This window comes from Mesoplodon mirus (genome assembly GCF_964341445.2).
Source record: "Mesoplodon mirus genome assembly, chromosome: 7".
Lineage (NCBI taxonomy): Eukaryota > Metazoa > Chordata > Mammalia > Artiodactyla > Ziphiidae > Mesoplodon > Mesoplodon mirus.
This window is the reverse complement of record NC_138983.1, coordinates 34656895-34674597: the sequence shown is the minus strand read 5'-3', so window position 1 is coordinate 34674597 and position 17703 is coordinate 34656895. Positions and strand designations below refer to the sequence as shown.

General features: G+C 35.1%; 1 protein-coding gene across 4 annotated transcripts in view; it reads left to right on the top strand.

Annotated features, from left to right (window-relative positions):
• The window catches only part of GAS2 (growth arrest specific 2), a 124756-nt gene that overhangs the window by 48490 nt on the left and 58563 nt on the right, over positions 1 to 17703 (top strand). For all 4 annotated transcript variants that reach the window (XM_082626454.1, XM_082626452.1, XM_082626451.1 and 1 more), the window contains exons 5-6: positions 8033 to 8096; positions 16229 to 16370. In XM_082626454.1, the coding sequence (XP_082482580.1) occupies positions 8033 to 8096; positions 16229 to 16370 (206 nt within the window). The remainder of the gene's footprint in view (positions 1 to 8032; positions 8097 to 16228; positions 16371 to 17703) is intronic.

The following is a 17703-nucleotide window of genomic DNA, read 5'->3' as shown; positions in this document are numbered from 1 at the left end:
ATTTGAAGGAAGTAAGTAGAGATAAGCAATAGAATGTCCATTGAAACATTTTTTATAAGAGTAAAAAAGGGTATGAACTGGATCTATTTGGTGGTAGCTTAAACAAACTGTAGTCATTCATCGATACCAAGCAAAAATAATATTCATAATATTTTTGAGACTATTTAAGAATATGGGAAAATTATGATATAATATAAACATGAGGTCTCAGCATTTACATTAGTAAATAACAAAAAAATACTATATTCAGAATCTGAAAGTAAGATAAATAGTAATTGGGTTGTAAGTAATATCATTTTCTTCTTCAATTCTCTATTAACACACTTTAGACCATAAACAGGTATGGCAGGTAATCTGAAACATGAACAATTTTATTTATATTAAGATAATTTGAACCAAGTTGCACAGAGATTTATTGACATCAGTATATTATACATCAGTGTATTTTATACATCAACATATTATAAGGGCTGTTTTACATTAGGACCAAAAATCTATGACTTATTCTCAATTAAAAAAATTTTGTTATGAGCCCTAAAATTGATGCTCCTATATGACTTTTTTCTAAGATATTTTAAGTAGAAACTATTTCCTTAAATTAGTGATACTCTTGCATGGAGGATTTATTATTTGTAATTTACTTTAGCCCACTGATTCAGAAATTGTTAAGTTAGCTTAATTTTTTCCTCAGAGCTTTGTTTATTTTGCTTTACTTATGTACATTCCGGTGAGCTGGAAGATGGAAAAAGATAAAAGGATGGGGGAGGGAATATTTGAAAAATGCACATGTTTTTGCTTGCTGTAATTGTGTCAATATTATTATGTTATTGGATGATTATAGGATTTGGAGGCCAGTGACTATTCTTCATCTATTTCTCTGAGAAAGAATCTACTCAGCAAGAAAAGGGTTTGCTATCTGCTGTGCTAGCATGCAAATGTGTGTGATTTGGTTTTTATTTTTATTTTCTGTATTTGTGTTTGTTGTGTGGCACTGTCTTCTTTTGATGCATGACTCTGAAGAGTAGTTTTATACAATTCTTTGTTCTATTGAACACTGGTCAAGCACTGACCTACCTACAGTATTGGTCTGATGTTGCACAAAAGTGAAAAGGATTGTGTGTGGATTTTTAAACATTAACATTTTCTGTTTTATACATATTGCATCAGAAAAAGAATCTATGCCTGCCTTCCAGTGTTTGATAAATCATCCCTTGGTGTTGTTGTTGTCTGTATTGAGGACTATAAGAGTATTTCTGTAGAAAAAAAGTTACTTTTATTAATATTAATGTAGAATAACAACTTCAGGATACCAAATTAGCTCTGGGTCATTTATATTCACATTATTTCTTCCCCAGGAACAATAAATTTTAGACTTTGGATTTTTTGACACCTGTTCTTATGAAGTACTTTATTAGCATCTTTTTTTTTTTTTTTTGGCAGGCCTCTCACTGTTGTGGCCTCTCCCGCTGCGGAGCACAGGCTCCAGACACTCAGGCCCAGTGGCCATGGCTCACGGGCCCAGCCACTCCGCGGCATGTGGGATCCTCCCAGACCGGGGCACGAACCCGCGTCCCCTGCATCGGCAGGCGGACTCTCAACCACTGCGCCACCAGGGAAGCCCCTATTAGCATCTTAATTCTGAGTCTGAGCTCAGAAACTCTTTCCAAATGTAGCGATTTGCCCATATGTCAGAAAAAAAATGTAAATGAGGACAGTACAGTATGGAATCTGATTGAGAGAACTAAATGTCTCCCAGTATCAAGGATTTGATGGAGTCAGGGTTGAATTAGGAAAGGGGACAGCCTTCTAGCTTTTCCAGAATCAAATTTTCACTGTGCACGGGCTTCCCTGGTGGCACAGTGGTTGAGAGTCCGCCTGCCGATGCAGGGGACACGAGTTCGTGCCCTGGTCCGGGAAGATCCCACATGCCGCGGAGCAGCTGGGCCCGTGAGCCATGGCTGCTGAGCCTGCGCGTCCGGAGTCTGTGCTCCGCAACGGGAGAGGCCACAACAGTGAGAGGCCCACGTACAGAAAAAAAAAAAAAAAAAATTTTCACTGTGCAATATTAAATAACAATAGTTATATGCTCAATAAGGGTAGCCTAGCAGTGCACATGTGCTATCATATCTACTCTCCCAACAACCACCATTTTATAATGAAAATGCTAGGTTAGGACCAAGAGAATTAAATAACTTGCCCAATATTAACAACTTCTCAGTGACCCAGCTAGGATTTGAATTCAGCTTCATTAACCTTCAAAGATCATGTACCTGTGTTACAGAAAGTTATGCTTCGTATGAGTTAATTTTAGAAGTTCATGTGATGATTTCAAGTAAAAGGAAAAGTAAAATATAAATAAAAACCAAATTAGAAGAGACTCTTGACTCCTACTGCTGCTCTGAGTGATAGTGACTTAATCCATTAATTTCACATAAGGTCTGGGTGCTAGAGACAGAAAGGGCACTCCTTGCTCTGGGACATTTTTTGACTTATTGGCAAAGGCAATTAACTACATTTTATTCTATACAACTTCCATCACTGATGAGATTATGAATGAATTCTCTTTGTTTATGTGAATTATACAGCTGCTGTATCCTGTTTTAAATGCAAACAGTGATTCTGAGAAATTTGGATACACACACACTCAGCATTCATGAGTTTGTGAAGTTTATTCTTGTTTGCCTTTTCTTCTCTTTAGCCTCCCTCAGATCAGTTTTAAGGCACCTAAATTTCTTTGCTATTCCTAATTGCTCCCTATCTTTAAACTCAAGGATTTCTGCATGTGACTTTCTTGGAGTGACATGATGTAGACAACCATCCCTTTACTTTCTTGGGAGGCATCTTCTGTACCTTATAGATCCTGGTAGGTGATAAATGCCCATAATACCCATTAAGGGCTAATCCAATTCACAAATTATTTTTTCCTCCATTTGTCATCATCATCATCATCATCACTGTTATCTTAAACATTTCTAGAGCATGTTCCATATATCAAATCACATTTGAATATTTTAACGAAAATACATATAGAATTATAATTGATGTTTATTGTAATAATCATAACATTGATTAATATAATGATTCTCAAACTTTAATGTGCATATTCATCACCTGGAAACCTTGCTTAAATGTAAATTTTGCTCAATACGTCTGGGGTGGGACCCAATAATTTGCATTTTTATCAAGCTTCCAGCTGATACCAATGCTACTGGTCTGTGGACCATCACTTAAGTAGCAAAGGAGTAAAATTTGTTGAGTGTTTACCACATACCAAATGCCCTTAACCATAAAATTACCTCATAAGAAAGAGCAAGTAGAAGGCATGTTTTAGAGATGAGAAAATTATGTAGCCTGGACTAGAAGCCAGTTCTTCTGACATCTAGTTTAATGTCTTCTACTATGTCACTCTTTCTGAGTATGAGAATCTGTTCTCTGCTCTGGGGAGGTGGGAAGCTATTAAATTTATGATATTTTCACAATTTAATATTCAGTCAAAAATAAAAGTTTTGCAAACTTCTTCTTAAATATAAATCTAAAATATAGTTTCCTTTAAAACCAACATGAATATTATTGCCTCTAATGTATATAAACCAAACAGATAATGAAATTTTCATATTTTCATTTTTTGTCCATCTGTTGAAACATAATATATATAGGTAAACTATACATTCATGGTCTAATGCATTTTATCCTTGCAGATTCTGTGACATTAAAACTCTACCCCTTGCCTTAGCAGAAGGTCTCATTTTCTATTCCTGGAGCTAGCAGCATTCCATTTGACATTTGATGCCCATGAGATTTTAACAGAATCTAGGTTATAAGATTGCCACATATTTTGAACAGGGATCTGTTTGCTTTTCCCAAAGGTGTTCTGCCTCATACTTTTCTTCGAAACAGTTTTGGTTATTTAAAAAGAAGCCTCCAATGATAAGACCTTTTTCATAATAATCACCAGTGACTAGACAGCTTTTTGTTTTAAAGAGGATTTGTTCAGAGGAAAGAAAGCCATAGTGATCCCCTCTTCTAACCATAACTCAAAGCAAAAGACCATATTAATATTGTAATGATAGAGTGAAAAAAATTTTTCCTACCATAAACCTCAATATAAGTATAAATTTCCTTATATTTTTGAAAAGACAAATCAGTAAAATGTCTTTAAAATGAGTAGTACATACAACTCAACATAAAGGCTTTAGTTCAAATGCAATATACTAAAAATTGTCTTTCTAATCATCCTGACAAAAACATGCATTCATATATACAATATATAATCAACTTAGGTAACTTATTGAAAATGGGCTCATCTAAGTTATTTTAGTCCCAGAGACGCAGAAAAATTGACAGTAAGATGTTTAGTGTTTCATAAAATGACATGTTCTAATGTAATTGTTACTTAAGTTTTATACTTAGCACAAACCCATAATAATGATAGGCTCTCTCCTTTATATCTGTCTATATATGCTGGCCAAATTGACCTACTTAACCTTAAATTTGATTAAATTTAGAATTAACTATTTCTGATATAATATAAATGACAAAATATTCAAAATACACTCATTATAATAACTGCTTTAAATTATACACATCTATCCATAGTAGTTTTTTTTAATTCTGAAGTTTCTTCCACTGCTTAGTATGGTGGCTTACACATGACAGGTGCACAGACAAAAAAATGCTTATAGGAAAAAAAATGAGTGTATTAATATTAACTAAGCTAAATGAAGATAATCTTTAAGCAAATATTTTACAACAAAAATAATAATAAAGAAAGAAAACTAACCTTGGGAAGTCTTTTCTATGTGCCAAGCATTGGCTAGGAATAACACGAATAATATTGTGTTAAATCCGCACAAAAATATTGCAAGATACACACCATTATTTTCCCTCAGAAAACTGAGATTTTATGATCTCCCAAAATAAAAAACTAGTAAATTTTAGAGCTCACACTCAGACCCAGATCTTTGTGGCTCAAATCCCATGGTCACTATTCTCTTTCCATCTGTTAACTTTAGTTTAGAACTTTCTTGAGTGCAAAAACCAAACACAAGACAACTTTTAGTATATTGCACCTCTTTGGTAGAATGTAGATACTACTTAAAGACTCTTGAATTTAATTTTATAGAATAAGGTAAGAGTGTTTGCTTTTACAATTAAATAAAATTTGATATAATTTAAATTCTTGCCTTTTCTAAATATGCTAGGTAAGATTTTAGCCTTTATTCAGTTTGTTTATTGTCACAACCATTATCATCACAACATAATTGTCATCATCCTTGATAATTTTTTTTTTTTTCTATATGCGGGCCTCTCACTGTTGTGGCCTCTCCCGTTGCGGAGCACAGGCTCCGGACACGCAGGCCCAGCGGCCATGGCTCACGGGCCCAGCTGCTCCGCGGCATGTGGGATCTTCCCGGACCGAGGCACGAACCCGTGTCCCCTGCATCGGCAGGCGGACTCTCAACCACTGCACCACCAGGGAAGCCCTATCCTTGATAATTTGAGACATAGTGTTTACTGAGTAATTGCTCTGTTCTGTTCTTGTCATTGTGCTGTTATGCCTCTCTGCAGATTTAACTCATTCATTGCTTACAAGTCATCAAACATGATATTTTTGGCCATTATGGATCAGGCATGATATGCCCAATATTCAAAATGCCATTAACAAGTGAGACAATATTATAGATGTGTTTTGAAGCAATGAAGCAATTGCTTTATTAAAGATAACACTTCCAAGAAAACTGGGAAGTAAAACATCATCTTTCTATTATCATTTTCCTAAGGAATGATGCTGAGTGAGATGTTTATTTGTCTTAAATTTTATAAGCTGGTTCTGTTAAGGATACAAAAAGGAGAATCACGCAGTTACTTTTCAGTTTGCCAAATTGATTTTCTAATGAGTCCATGGTAGATTCGATATTTTCGTGTTGGCATGCAAAAGCTGTTTTAAATTGATAGCTGAATACACAATAGCAATGCATCCTACATATCACATTGTCTTTCTTACATTACCCACATTACTGTTTTTCTTCAGAATGAATTTTATTTTCCATTGACTGTATCTATTGGTATTTACTTCCAATTCTTACATACTCTCAAAATAAGTACAATATGTTGATTAAAGAATCATGATAGTTCAGTCAGGTGTTGCTTTTTAGAGTTGGTGTTGACTGCATATTGGCACAGTTTGGTCAGTTCACAAATAATTTTCATATTTTAACACTGTTTCCATCACAAAATGCATGATATTGTATCCAAGTCTCCTTGAGCTTTAGCTACTTGTTTCACACAGCTTTCACTGAAGATGAGGGTACTAGCAGGGCCTTAAACATCTTCTTCACCTCAGCTTTCATGTATTCCTTTTTCTTGTTTGTTATTTTGTACCATGAACAGGATAAAAAAGTCCAAATCAGAAGAAACTGATTATCTAGACAAGAAGATTGATTTTCATTTGTTTGCTTTTGTTTTGTGATTTTTGTTATTGTTCTCTGTTTGAAATTGATGCCTATGTGATATTACAGTCCGTACATCTCATTGCACTGAAGTCAATTTAATATATCAAAAGTTGTATCATTTAGCCAGAGGCAGCTAATGGTGAACTTGAAATTGGAGGTAGTAAATATGTTTGCTTTAAGGCCCTTTAGTTAAAACTAATTTTAGACTTCCCCAACCTGGATTTTATGACAATTCACTAAGTGTTAGCTGAAACTCAAATTTATATTACCAAGAATGGAAAGATTCTGTAATTCAGATTTCCCATAATCAATTCTATTTTAATGAACATTGCTGATGATATTAGAACTTATTTTAAAAGCTTTAAAGATGACATTTTATAGCAAGATAATAAATTTTTGTTTGTTTAAAGCCAAGTGAAATCATATACTTTTATAATCTAAGTAAATGTATTTTTCTATTCACCACACACTCCCAACAAATTCCATTCTGGTGTCAGTGGCAAATATTGCCATTGCCATAACCTGTGGAGAGAAGGAATTAGATATTTAAGTGGGGGAATAGAATAAAGCTGGGAAATTAAATTACTATAAAATTCTATGTTTAAGAATTGAAGCAATATTGCTAGTTTTCTTAATGTTTATCAATAAGCTAGTATTTTCTTTTATCAGGATATTGTGTCTATGTAAAGACCATTCTCAATTCAATCTTTTCCCCCCAATATCTGTTGTCTTTATTAGGTGTTGTATATAATAACATTTTAAAAATTCTCTAATCTTAGTTTAAAAAGAAAAAAGTATAAGCAGTACATACTCCTCTGGTAGGCTCAACAAATGCAAGTATGATTTGTCAACATTACTGAATGTGTCCGGAGCAATTGATAAAGCAGCTTTATTAAGTAATCATATTATATTAGAAAAGAAATATCAGTGCAAAGAACCATCTTCTAATTTGCTCATTTTATGGGCAAAACTGGCTTATGGTATATATTTGTACATATTTACAAAATTCAGTCAGTTGAAAGTGTTTCTTTCTAAAGTATCATTTAATCAAATTTCATTAGGAGAAGACAGCAAGTTTCAGAGGGCTCACTTGACGTTATTGTTTGGAGGATAACAAAGGACCGTGATGTGTAATTTTTAATCCTTATTCATTGCATTATTTCTGCTAAAATCACTGGTGAAGATAGAGTTAGGATTTTTAAAAGACCAGACTTTGCTTCATAGTCTTATGTTTGCTGTCTGTTTTTAAGTATCCATCAACTATTTATATCATAATTATAGCTACATGTGTTTCCAATATTGACTTACAAATATTAACTAATTAAAGAAAATATTTTCAGGGTGGGACTCCTGAGACTCATGGCTTTGGGGGAGGAAGTTGGGCAAAGAGTTTTGAAAACTGCCTTAGGACTTTAGTAAAGCTAACTGTACTGTGGGGTAGGATGGTTTCTATGAATGTCAGAATGAAGACTAGCTCATTTACTGGGACCATAGCAATGAGGGAGTCGATCCTGCTCCCCATTGAGCTGCTTTACTGTCCTTTCTATTGTAAAGGTGTCCACCTTTGTCTTGTCTTTCAGTCCTCCACAAGCAACCCAGAGAAGTGTGTCTCTGTTTGCTGGAGCTTGGCCGGATTGCAGCCAGGTAGGTCGTACTACTGCCGCTACTTAAGACTTGACCATCTCAGCATCCAAGCAGCTGAGAAGCTTGCTGCCTTTTCATCGCTGATGTTTAACCTAGGTGTTGAGAAGCAACTCCTTCAAATATGATCAGTATGAACATCTTGAGAACAATTGTTCAAACTAAAAAAGTGGACCACCAATATTCTTAACATCGTGGCCTTATTGTCAAAGTCACTATGTTTAAGCATTTTCTAAATATCCTTTAATTGAATACATTTTCCTTGCAACTCTTTCTTAGGAGGCTGGGGAGGATCTTATACATGAAATTGTATGTGACAATTATACTTTCCTTAGTGGAAAGTCTATTTCCATTATTCTCTCTCTTTCTCAGCTCCTTCACCCCTCTCTTCCTGTTTACTCTTTAATAATTTTCAGCCTCTTCTTTTGTTCCTTTTTCCTCATTTTCCCCATTTAACATCTCATCCCTCAGCTCTTTTGGTTTCTACTCCTGAGTGGATGGATAGTTTTAAAATTATTCTCCATAATTTGATTGGAAAAAGATAGAATATTATCCTTCATATGTAGAGATATCTTTGGAATCTTTTTCTTCTAGAAAAGAAAAACAAGAAGTAATTGTAGAAATCATAACTGTAGCTAAATAAGCAGGGGAAGGGACTTTATTAGCTCAGCTGACTTGATTTGGTTTCATGTCTTCTTATTACATTGCAAATCCTCAAACAAGGCTTCTGATAGTTTTATAAAGCCCAAAGAATTATAAATGAAGATATAAATGTTTGAATAGATCTTGATGCAAAATAAAACTTCAGAATTAATTAGAATTAATTTCTCATCCAGATCCGATTATACTTCTAGCATTGAGATCAGATGAACCAATAAGACAAAGTAAGAGTTTGCTTTGGGTGTTAATTCTCAAAGGGAGAGCTATAAAGAAAATCAAAGAAAAGAAAAGACAAGGTGAGCACATCAGCAAATTACAGAAATGGGTAGAAAACTTTCTGCCAATGAATAGCCCTTTTTTTTATCCAGTGGAAAATTCATTGTAATCAGAAGAAGTAACCCTAAGTTCTTTAAAACATCATAGTCAACATAATCTTAACAAATTTTTCATCAGGTATGAGTTTTACTTTATCATAATAATTGGATGAGAGAGATTGTTTTAATTTTAAAAAATTTGAATTAAATAGGAATGAGGCTCCACTCAATAAGGAGTGAAAAAAATCAATTTGAGACATTTAGGGATGTCCCTACTTTCTCCCACACCTTTCCCAGCTATATTGTGTGACAGCCTCTGGTCCCCTTGTCTTCTGACCACTCAGGTCTCTACTACTCAGGCATAGTTCACAGTATCTGACTGTTTCTTAGGACCCCATTCCCCTTCAATGCTGTCACTTTCTTGGGTTCTGAGAGGGAGCAAGACAAAGGTACCTGTTGCTTTTAGGATTCCGCTAAGCCACTCCTCTACCATGCTTAAGCCTTCTGGCCTGCAGGACAAACAGCTATGAGTCAAAGGACTCAGCCTTGAGTCCTTGGGCTCAGCAGATATCCCCTAAGAAAGGTGATATTAAAAATACAGGAGGGAGGAATACACACAAAGTAAAATCTCAGTAAATGAGCTGCTGCCCCTGAAATGCTAGAGTAAAAGAAAGATTGTCTAGAGTTCCTGGGTAATAAGAGATTAGGCAGAAAGCTTTTTGTTTACTTGTTTATTTTAATTATATCATTAGAATATTCTAAAATGCCAGATTCTATTTTGGTGCTTTGATAGCCTAAATGTGTGGATCAAACAGGCATCATGATTCTGAAAGTTGTGATAGAGGTAAAAAGGAGTGGTGCTATCTACAGAATTAGCTGGCAGTTGTCATTTTCCTCTTGCTTAGTGTACATTATTTACCTATTTTCTGGATTTATTTTATTTTTTATAATTATACTCTTTATTATCTGAACACTGTTAGGAATCTTGCTGAACTAAACATTTTAACTATGACCGAGCCATCAAAGAAGAAGGCATGCTGTCCAATGACAAAATTCCCTTAGGAATCACCTTTCCTCCAGCTCTGAGTCTGTCATGAATTGCCCCTTGCCATAGTATATAAAACAAATTAATATCTTGGTTAATGAAAGGGAATCATAATGGCCTGGTCAATTTGAAAGTGAAGCATTATATGAAGTGCTTTGTGTGTGTTTTTCCCCAAATATTTTAAAATTGAGATTCTGGGTAGCTCCATTTCTTTTTTTTTTTTTCTTTTTCTTTTTTTTTTTTTTTTTGCGGTAGGCGGGCCTCTCACTGTTGTGGCCTCTCCTGCTGTGGAGCACAGGCTCCGGACGTGCAGGCTCAGCGGCCATGGCTCACGGGCCCAGCCGCTCCGCGGCATGTGGGATCTTCCTGGACCGGGGCACGAACCCGTGTCCCCTGCATCGGCAGGCAGACTCTCAACCACTGGGCCACCAGGGAAGCTCCGATTTCTTTTTTTCTTTCTTTCTTTTTTTTTTTAAGCCACTTTATTGAGATACGGTTGACATACAAAAAGCTGTACATATTTAATGCAAACCACTTGATGAGTTTGGATATAAGTATACATTTATGAAACCATCACCACATCTATGCCATAAATATATCACCTCCAAAAGTTTCCTCTGCCTTCTTTATTATTATCATCATCATCATCATCATTATTATTACTATTAATAAGAATGGGTGGCTACATTTCTGACCTCACTTTATGACCATGTGATAAAAGCAGAGATTATTCACATTACAGAAGAAAATTACTAATTTCACAAAGCAGTGATCTAAGGGTTAAGATGATACATTACAATATTCAATTTGTAAATTTTGCCTTTTATCTTCTTCACCTACTTAAGTGATGTGAAGTATTGCACACTTACCATGAAAAAGAAAAAAATATGCTAACAGATTATTCAGGGCATCACTTTTGTGTGCAGCATAAGGTTAAACAGCTGAATGCCAAATGGATAGATTGAACTTTAAGTATAAATGTCTATTTAAGTTTTTCTCTGTACACATTTGAAGATTTTATCAAAATTTTAATGGAAGTTCAATTGTGCTTTAAAAACAGTAACCCAATAAACCCAAACATCACTACCTTAGCCCTGTGTTGAAGCATAATCATTGAAGGAAAAAAGGGAAATTCATCATTCCATCTTATTTTACTCCTAATTTTTTCTTTAGATATATTAAACCTTTATCTAGATCATTGTATGTGTGCTTCCTCCTCCCTGTACTCCTGTATGGAGTTGAATTAAGACAGAGTTATTGAATTATTGAACTAAGACAACATTAGACAAAACCAGAAGTGGTATTTGGAGAGCTCTCAAGAATCACAACATTAATCTGTACACACAACAGATGAGGTTTGACCATAACAAAATCCCAATACAACCTTGCAAGTTTTGTGTTTTTTCCACTGATAGATGATGTTTCTTTACACTTGATTCTAAACATTTATTTCTCAAATTTACATAGATGTCATCTTAAAAGCATCAACATCACTTTAGAAATGATTCACTAAATATTTCTAATTCCCTGCTGTATTCTCTTGCCTGGGAACACTCCGTGAAACTCCTTTGAGAGCTGTGGGGTGGGAGAATGAGACCACTTATTTTTGTTCTCATGGGTGAAACTTCCTTTTATTTTCAGCTAAACAGAGCTGTCAGCACTGGAGAGTGAAATCCCTCTGTTAATATTTCAGAAACCATGTCAGTTTCTGTGTGTAAAATATGCATGTTTGCCTTTTGCGAAATAAAACATTCAGCAAAAACAGGTCAATAAAACCTCAAAGATCTTTTTAATGAGGGTGCTTTGATATTCATTGTTTAAAAAAGGTTACTATGAATTCAACCTTTTTTAAGACTGCAGAATTAAGATTAGCTTTATGATAAAACTAAAAAAATTTTTTTGATATTTTGGTTTGGGGCTATGATGAATAGTCAACATCAGAGGGAAGCCTTTTATATTTTTATTTTTGAGTGTTTTCTTCATTTTCAACAAAATTTATGACCATTCAAAAGAAATATACTTTGTGAATATTTTTGTTAGTCTCCTATTTTAATCCATGCCTTAATGAAATGTTAATTAAAAGAAAATATTCTTACACAAGGCTTATTAATTAACTCATCCTATTTAAAGAGCTTGACTCTGAATGCTAAGAATAAAATTTGTTTTCATATGAGTGAAATTTCCATCCAAATTTAAATCTATCTTTAAATAACTTTAAAAGAATAAAAAATGGGGCAAAAACCATCTTGTGAGAATCTATAAACTATCTGTTGTATGCCTTAAGAAGGGGGAGTTTCTAAACTTTATCCCTCCAACTCTAGTAAAATAGGCTCCAGATGTCTTTTCTTTGAAAATTATAGTCTAGTAAATAGTTTGAGTAAATTTTCTAGTTCAGGGCTTAGTTTAGGGGCTCAATTATTTCATCTAGACCAATCACAAAAGCTATATCCTGTGCCAGAAAAATGCAAAGTCCATTTCTAAGATCTCATCATAAAGTTATTAACCATAAGACCATTTCCTTAGCACTATGAATTTTTGAAATGAGACCAAAAAATGGTAATATGATATTGCCCTTTCAGTATTCCCCCTACTTTCACATCACTGGGGTATACAGATGCAAAGATTTGATTTTAGTGGATTCAACCGTCTTGCTATCTTTAGTTGACCCTTATTCAGTTTGGAAGCAACAGTTGCCCCTTCTCCCACAAAGCTTTGAAATCTTGTAGTTGGACAAGAATAGAAAACACTATAAATTTTTGAAAACCTTATAAACAAAATCAAAATGTAGAGTGGTATAGAGTTAATCATGGAAACCAGAATGAAGCAGGCTTTTGGAGAGCAGAAAAAAAGACCTACTGGTGACTAAGCTGGCTTCAGGTGCAGGCCCCCAACCCAAGGGGAATTTCATGATTTACAGACTGTTGACACCTCCAGACAGACAGGAAGCCAATGAATCATATTTAAGTGTGTATTTCAGGATTGGCTGACTGTACCTTAGGCAGCTTGAAGTATTCAAAAGCCAATATAAGCAGAAATTTGGGACTTAGTGTTGATTTTCTATGTTCAGTGGTATAGCTAATTTTCAGCATTCCCAGGTAAAGAAAAATCTCCAGGGCAAAGTTTTCCATGTATGACTTTGTTACCAACTTCATTCAAATTTTGTTTTGTATTCAACATGGAGTGGAGCTTGTTGTTACTTTAATAACATACTTCTTATTACTTCACTTTGTTAAAAAAAAAAAAAAAGAAAAAGAAAAAATTGTGCAACCCAACCAGCCTGCTCCTGAAAGGTGACATGAATCCACCGACAATTACAAATGAAATCATATTTTCCAATTGACCCAATTTATACTTTCAAATATGATGTTTTCATTTATGATTGACTTTTAATTGGCTGTGAATTCTAGCATGTTAAATTCCTCTAGCTTCACTGCCCAGTTTATGTTATTATCTTGAGAACATTAAATGTAGCAAAATGCTATACCTTGTTGGAACTAAGAATTCACATAAGTCTAGAGGGATTAAAAAGGGTTGCCTGTTGAAGTTCATCCAGCGAGTTAGCAGCAAAAATGAATTTATAACTTGTTCTGCTATGCTCCAGCACCAACATATCCCTGCCATCCTACAATTCTAGGAAAATTAATTTAAAGAAAGCCTATGGTGAGTTTTTTGTAAAGGATACCAACAATAGTAATAATATAACAATAGTAATGACACTACATCTTAATTTTGAGGCTGTTACATAATTTCATTGGGTGGTATATTTTAAAAAGTTAAAACTTTAGCAAAGGGACCTCAATGCTGCAGTTTCCTGGTTGTGCAAGCTTTGATGCATCAGTTATCAACAGCCGTCTCAGAGATGGTGCCATGTGTCAGACACTGTACTGGGAGTGTAATGGATATTGTTTTAATTCCTTCTAACTGTATTAAAACACAGGAATTAGAATTTCCATTTTACAGTGAACTAAAACTGAGGCTCAGAAATAATGTACGTCAAGATGCCCAAAAGTTCCAGACACATGAAAGAAGTTCAGTAACAGTTGTTCTTTTAACTTTCCTCTTCCTCCCTCCTCCTCCCTCCCTCTCTCTCTCTCTCTCTCTCTCTCTCTCTCTCTCTCTCTCTCTCTCTCTCTCCTGCTACATCAGACCTCTAGGACAGGCCACTTTCATCTGTATTTTCCTGAGAGAAAACAGACTCTTAGAGGTTAAGTGATTTGCTAAATTTAAAGAGTAGGTTAATGACATAGTTAGCTCAAGTCTGCCTCAGAGAAGAATGATACCCAAATCTTCAAGTGAATATTACTGGTACTTGTCAACAGTAATGAGATACTGGGTTAAGTGTAATTAACAAGTACTAGAAAGTTAAAAATGTATTTTAGTTTTGAATAGGGTTTAAAGTTTTCTAGAAGAACATTTTTTGGGGGTAAAACATTTATTTACATTTAATGTCGATATGTTTTATTAAAGTGATATGCATTTAAAGATCCAAAACAATGAAATCTAATTCATCTTTGGAGCCTGAATGCATTGTTATATGCGAATATGGAAATGTTTTGCATTCCAAAAAAGTAGCTATTAAGTATCTATTGTGTGCCAGGATCCACACTGGCTGCTAGGTATGCTGTGAATCAGATAGTCTCAACTGTTATAGAATCTGCGGTCTATTGCATGTTTCTACAAATGTCCTGTTAACTGGCTAATCTGTATAAAAGTTTTGAAATGTGATAAATAGTGCCTAAAGTCTTTTAGCTAATGATTTATGTAACTAAAAATTACTCTGTTCACTAGAGGCAAAACAGCAATTATAATTTGAGTTGTGCCAGCTTAAACTGTTTTGTACTGAATTCTGATATAAGTTTTCCAGCTCTCAAAGGCCACCTGACGTGTGTGATGATGTCAGTTAAACTAACAAGCCATTAGAACAGAATGACGATAACCTAAGGTTTTACATTTAATGATGTTTTAATATACTATTCACTCACTCTAAGGTATTAGACATATTGCCAACATATTTATTCTCTCTATATAGGTTATTTACTTTGTAGGTAATCCACAGTCTATTTTTTATTTTTTCCTCTTCTTTCTAACATGTGATCACCTGATTAAAATGTCAGAGAAAACCTCAAGTAAGAAAACCTAGATTTGCATCTTTATTCTGTTCCTAGCTTGTTCTATATTTCCTCTGGATCTGTTTTATTTATTCTGTAAAAATGAAAGGGTATAACTACATGAACCCAAAGATCCTTCCCAATTCTCAAATTCTGGAATTATCTTTGGCCTCCTTCACCTAGGTACAATTGATATGCATCTAGGAAACCAAACCAAATTTAAACTTAGCCTAAGAAAAATATGGGAGATTAGAATGCTGTTAACAACTACATCTCTGTCTTTGAACTGCTGTGGCATTTATAATTTACAACACATAATTTTTAACATATTGTTATTCTAAATTATTTTTGTTTCTTTATTCATTTTCTTTCTCAGTAATACTGTACATGCTTTCATAATGTTGGTCTTAAAAGCATAACCAATGTACTGTATTACCCATTCTACCTTGTTCTGAGTCCATAAAGATATGCAAGTAAGAGTGAATTTCTTCTCTGTTAATTCATTTAAGGACATTTATTTGGGGAAATTGCTGTTTTCAACTTGACTCTGACTCTCTGATTTTATTTCCATTTTTAACAAGCTTATATTCAAAATAGGAGTTCAATTATAGCACTAATATCATTAAAGCTAGTAAATCTGAAAGCTGAAGACTAAATTAATATGGTAATTCATGCTATTGACTCATTAATATAATATATAGAGTATTTTAATTTATTTTTAGTATGTTATGTATTTATTCATTTATATGTTCATATATAGATATAAACATATATGCGTATGTATATGTAACTATAAATATATATGTATGTATGTATGGGGGTGTGTGTGCTTTTCCCTGCTTAAAAGGGTGCCAATTTAAGAACATACTATTTCAATGCCAGAGAAAAGTTAATGTTGTTTTGAAAAGTTAGCAATTTGGTCCTATGGTATAATCGCATGCAACATATGGCTAAATGTATCATTATTACAACTTATGCATGTGTATTGATCTGGTGTCTTTTAAAAAGGTATGGTGTGGAGCCTCCTGGTTTGATAAAGTTGGAAAAAGAAATTGAACAAGAAGAAACACTCTCTGCCCCTTCTCCTTCACCTTCTCCTTCATCAAAGTCTTCTGGAAAAAAGAGTACGGGAAACTTACTGGATGATGCAGTAAGTAAAATTGGTCAAGTTTCTTATCAACACTTGGTCTTTTTTGAACTTCAAAACTCATTCTGTACAATCTTCTATCAGTCTAACCTTTACCTATTCCAATGTTATTGAAATTTATTTTAAATCCTATGAGGGGGGCTTCCCTGGTGGTGCAGTGGTTGAGAATCTGCCTGCCGATGCAGGGCACACGGGCTCATGCCCCAGTCCGGGAAGATCCCACATGCCGCGGAGCGGCTAGGCCTGTGAGCCATGGCCGCTGAGCCTGCGCGTCCGGAGCCTGTGCTCTGCAACGGGAGAGGCCACAACAGTGAGAGGCCTGCGTACCGCAAAAAAAAAAAAAAAAAAAAAAAAAATCCTATGAGGAAGTTTATAGTCCTGCAATTCATTTTGAGATTCAAAACTGAGCCACTTATTTAAAATAAAGCGTCGGGGACTTCCCTGGTGGCGCAGTGGTTGGGAGTCTGCCTGCCGATGCAGAGGACACGGGTTCGTGCCCCGGTCCGGGAAGATCCCATATGCCGCGGAGCGGCTGGGCCCGTGAGCCATGGCTGCTGGGCCTGCGCATCCAGAGTCTGTGCTCTGCAACGGGAGAGGCCACAACAGTGAGAGGCCCGCATACCACACACACAAAAAAATAATAAAATAAAATAAAGCGTCACTTAATTCTGCTGAGTAGTATCTAAAATTTTAGGATAATAAGTCAACCTCCTGAAAATTGTCTTTGAAAACACTTAAGCCTTGATACTATTGGTTCCTGTTTCCTTATTCACTGATAAGAAGCCTGAGGCATGGGACTTGAGGATTTTTAAAGAAGGAAAAGCAAAATACCATGGAGAAGTTAACTGCCCTTTACTGACTGCCTGCTATGGGCCGGGTTCTGCCAGTATTCTTCAAGCGCTCTTGTTATCTTTAGGGCAGGTTTCTTATTGAGGAACCTGAGACTTGAAGTTGAAATACCTGCTGAGAGGAAGAGAGGAGCTTAGATTCCAACCTAATTTTGTCTAACTCTCTGAGGTCACCATCCCTCAGAGTTCTTGAGTCACCATCTTTGGCAGATTAGGAAATATTTTCATTATACCCTCGTAATTACAGAAAACAGATTCTGGGTGTAACAGTAAACAGGATGAAATAAAATTCTCTGGCTACTTCTGCTGTCTCTTAAATAGTGTGTCATGTGTGTGCATTTACTTCCCAGCACATATGTTTTGAGCGTAAATGTCAAAAACCTATGGGTTTTATAAAAAATGGAAACCTCGGGGATGTTAGACTGAAGTATGTCTCACATACACAAGGAGAGTTCTTAGAAACTAGCACCAACCATAATGCCAGTTAT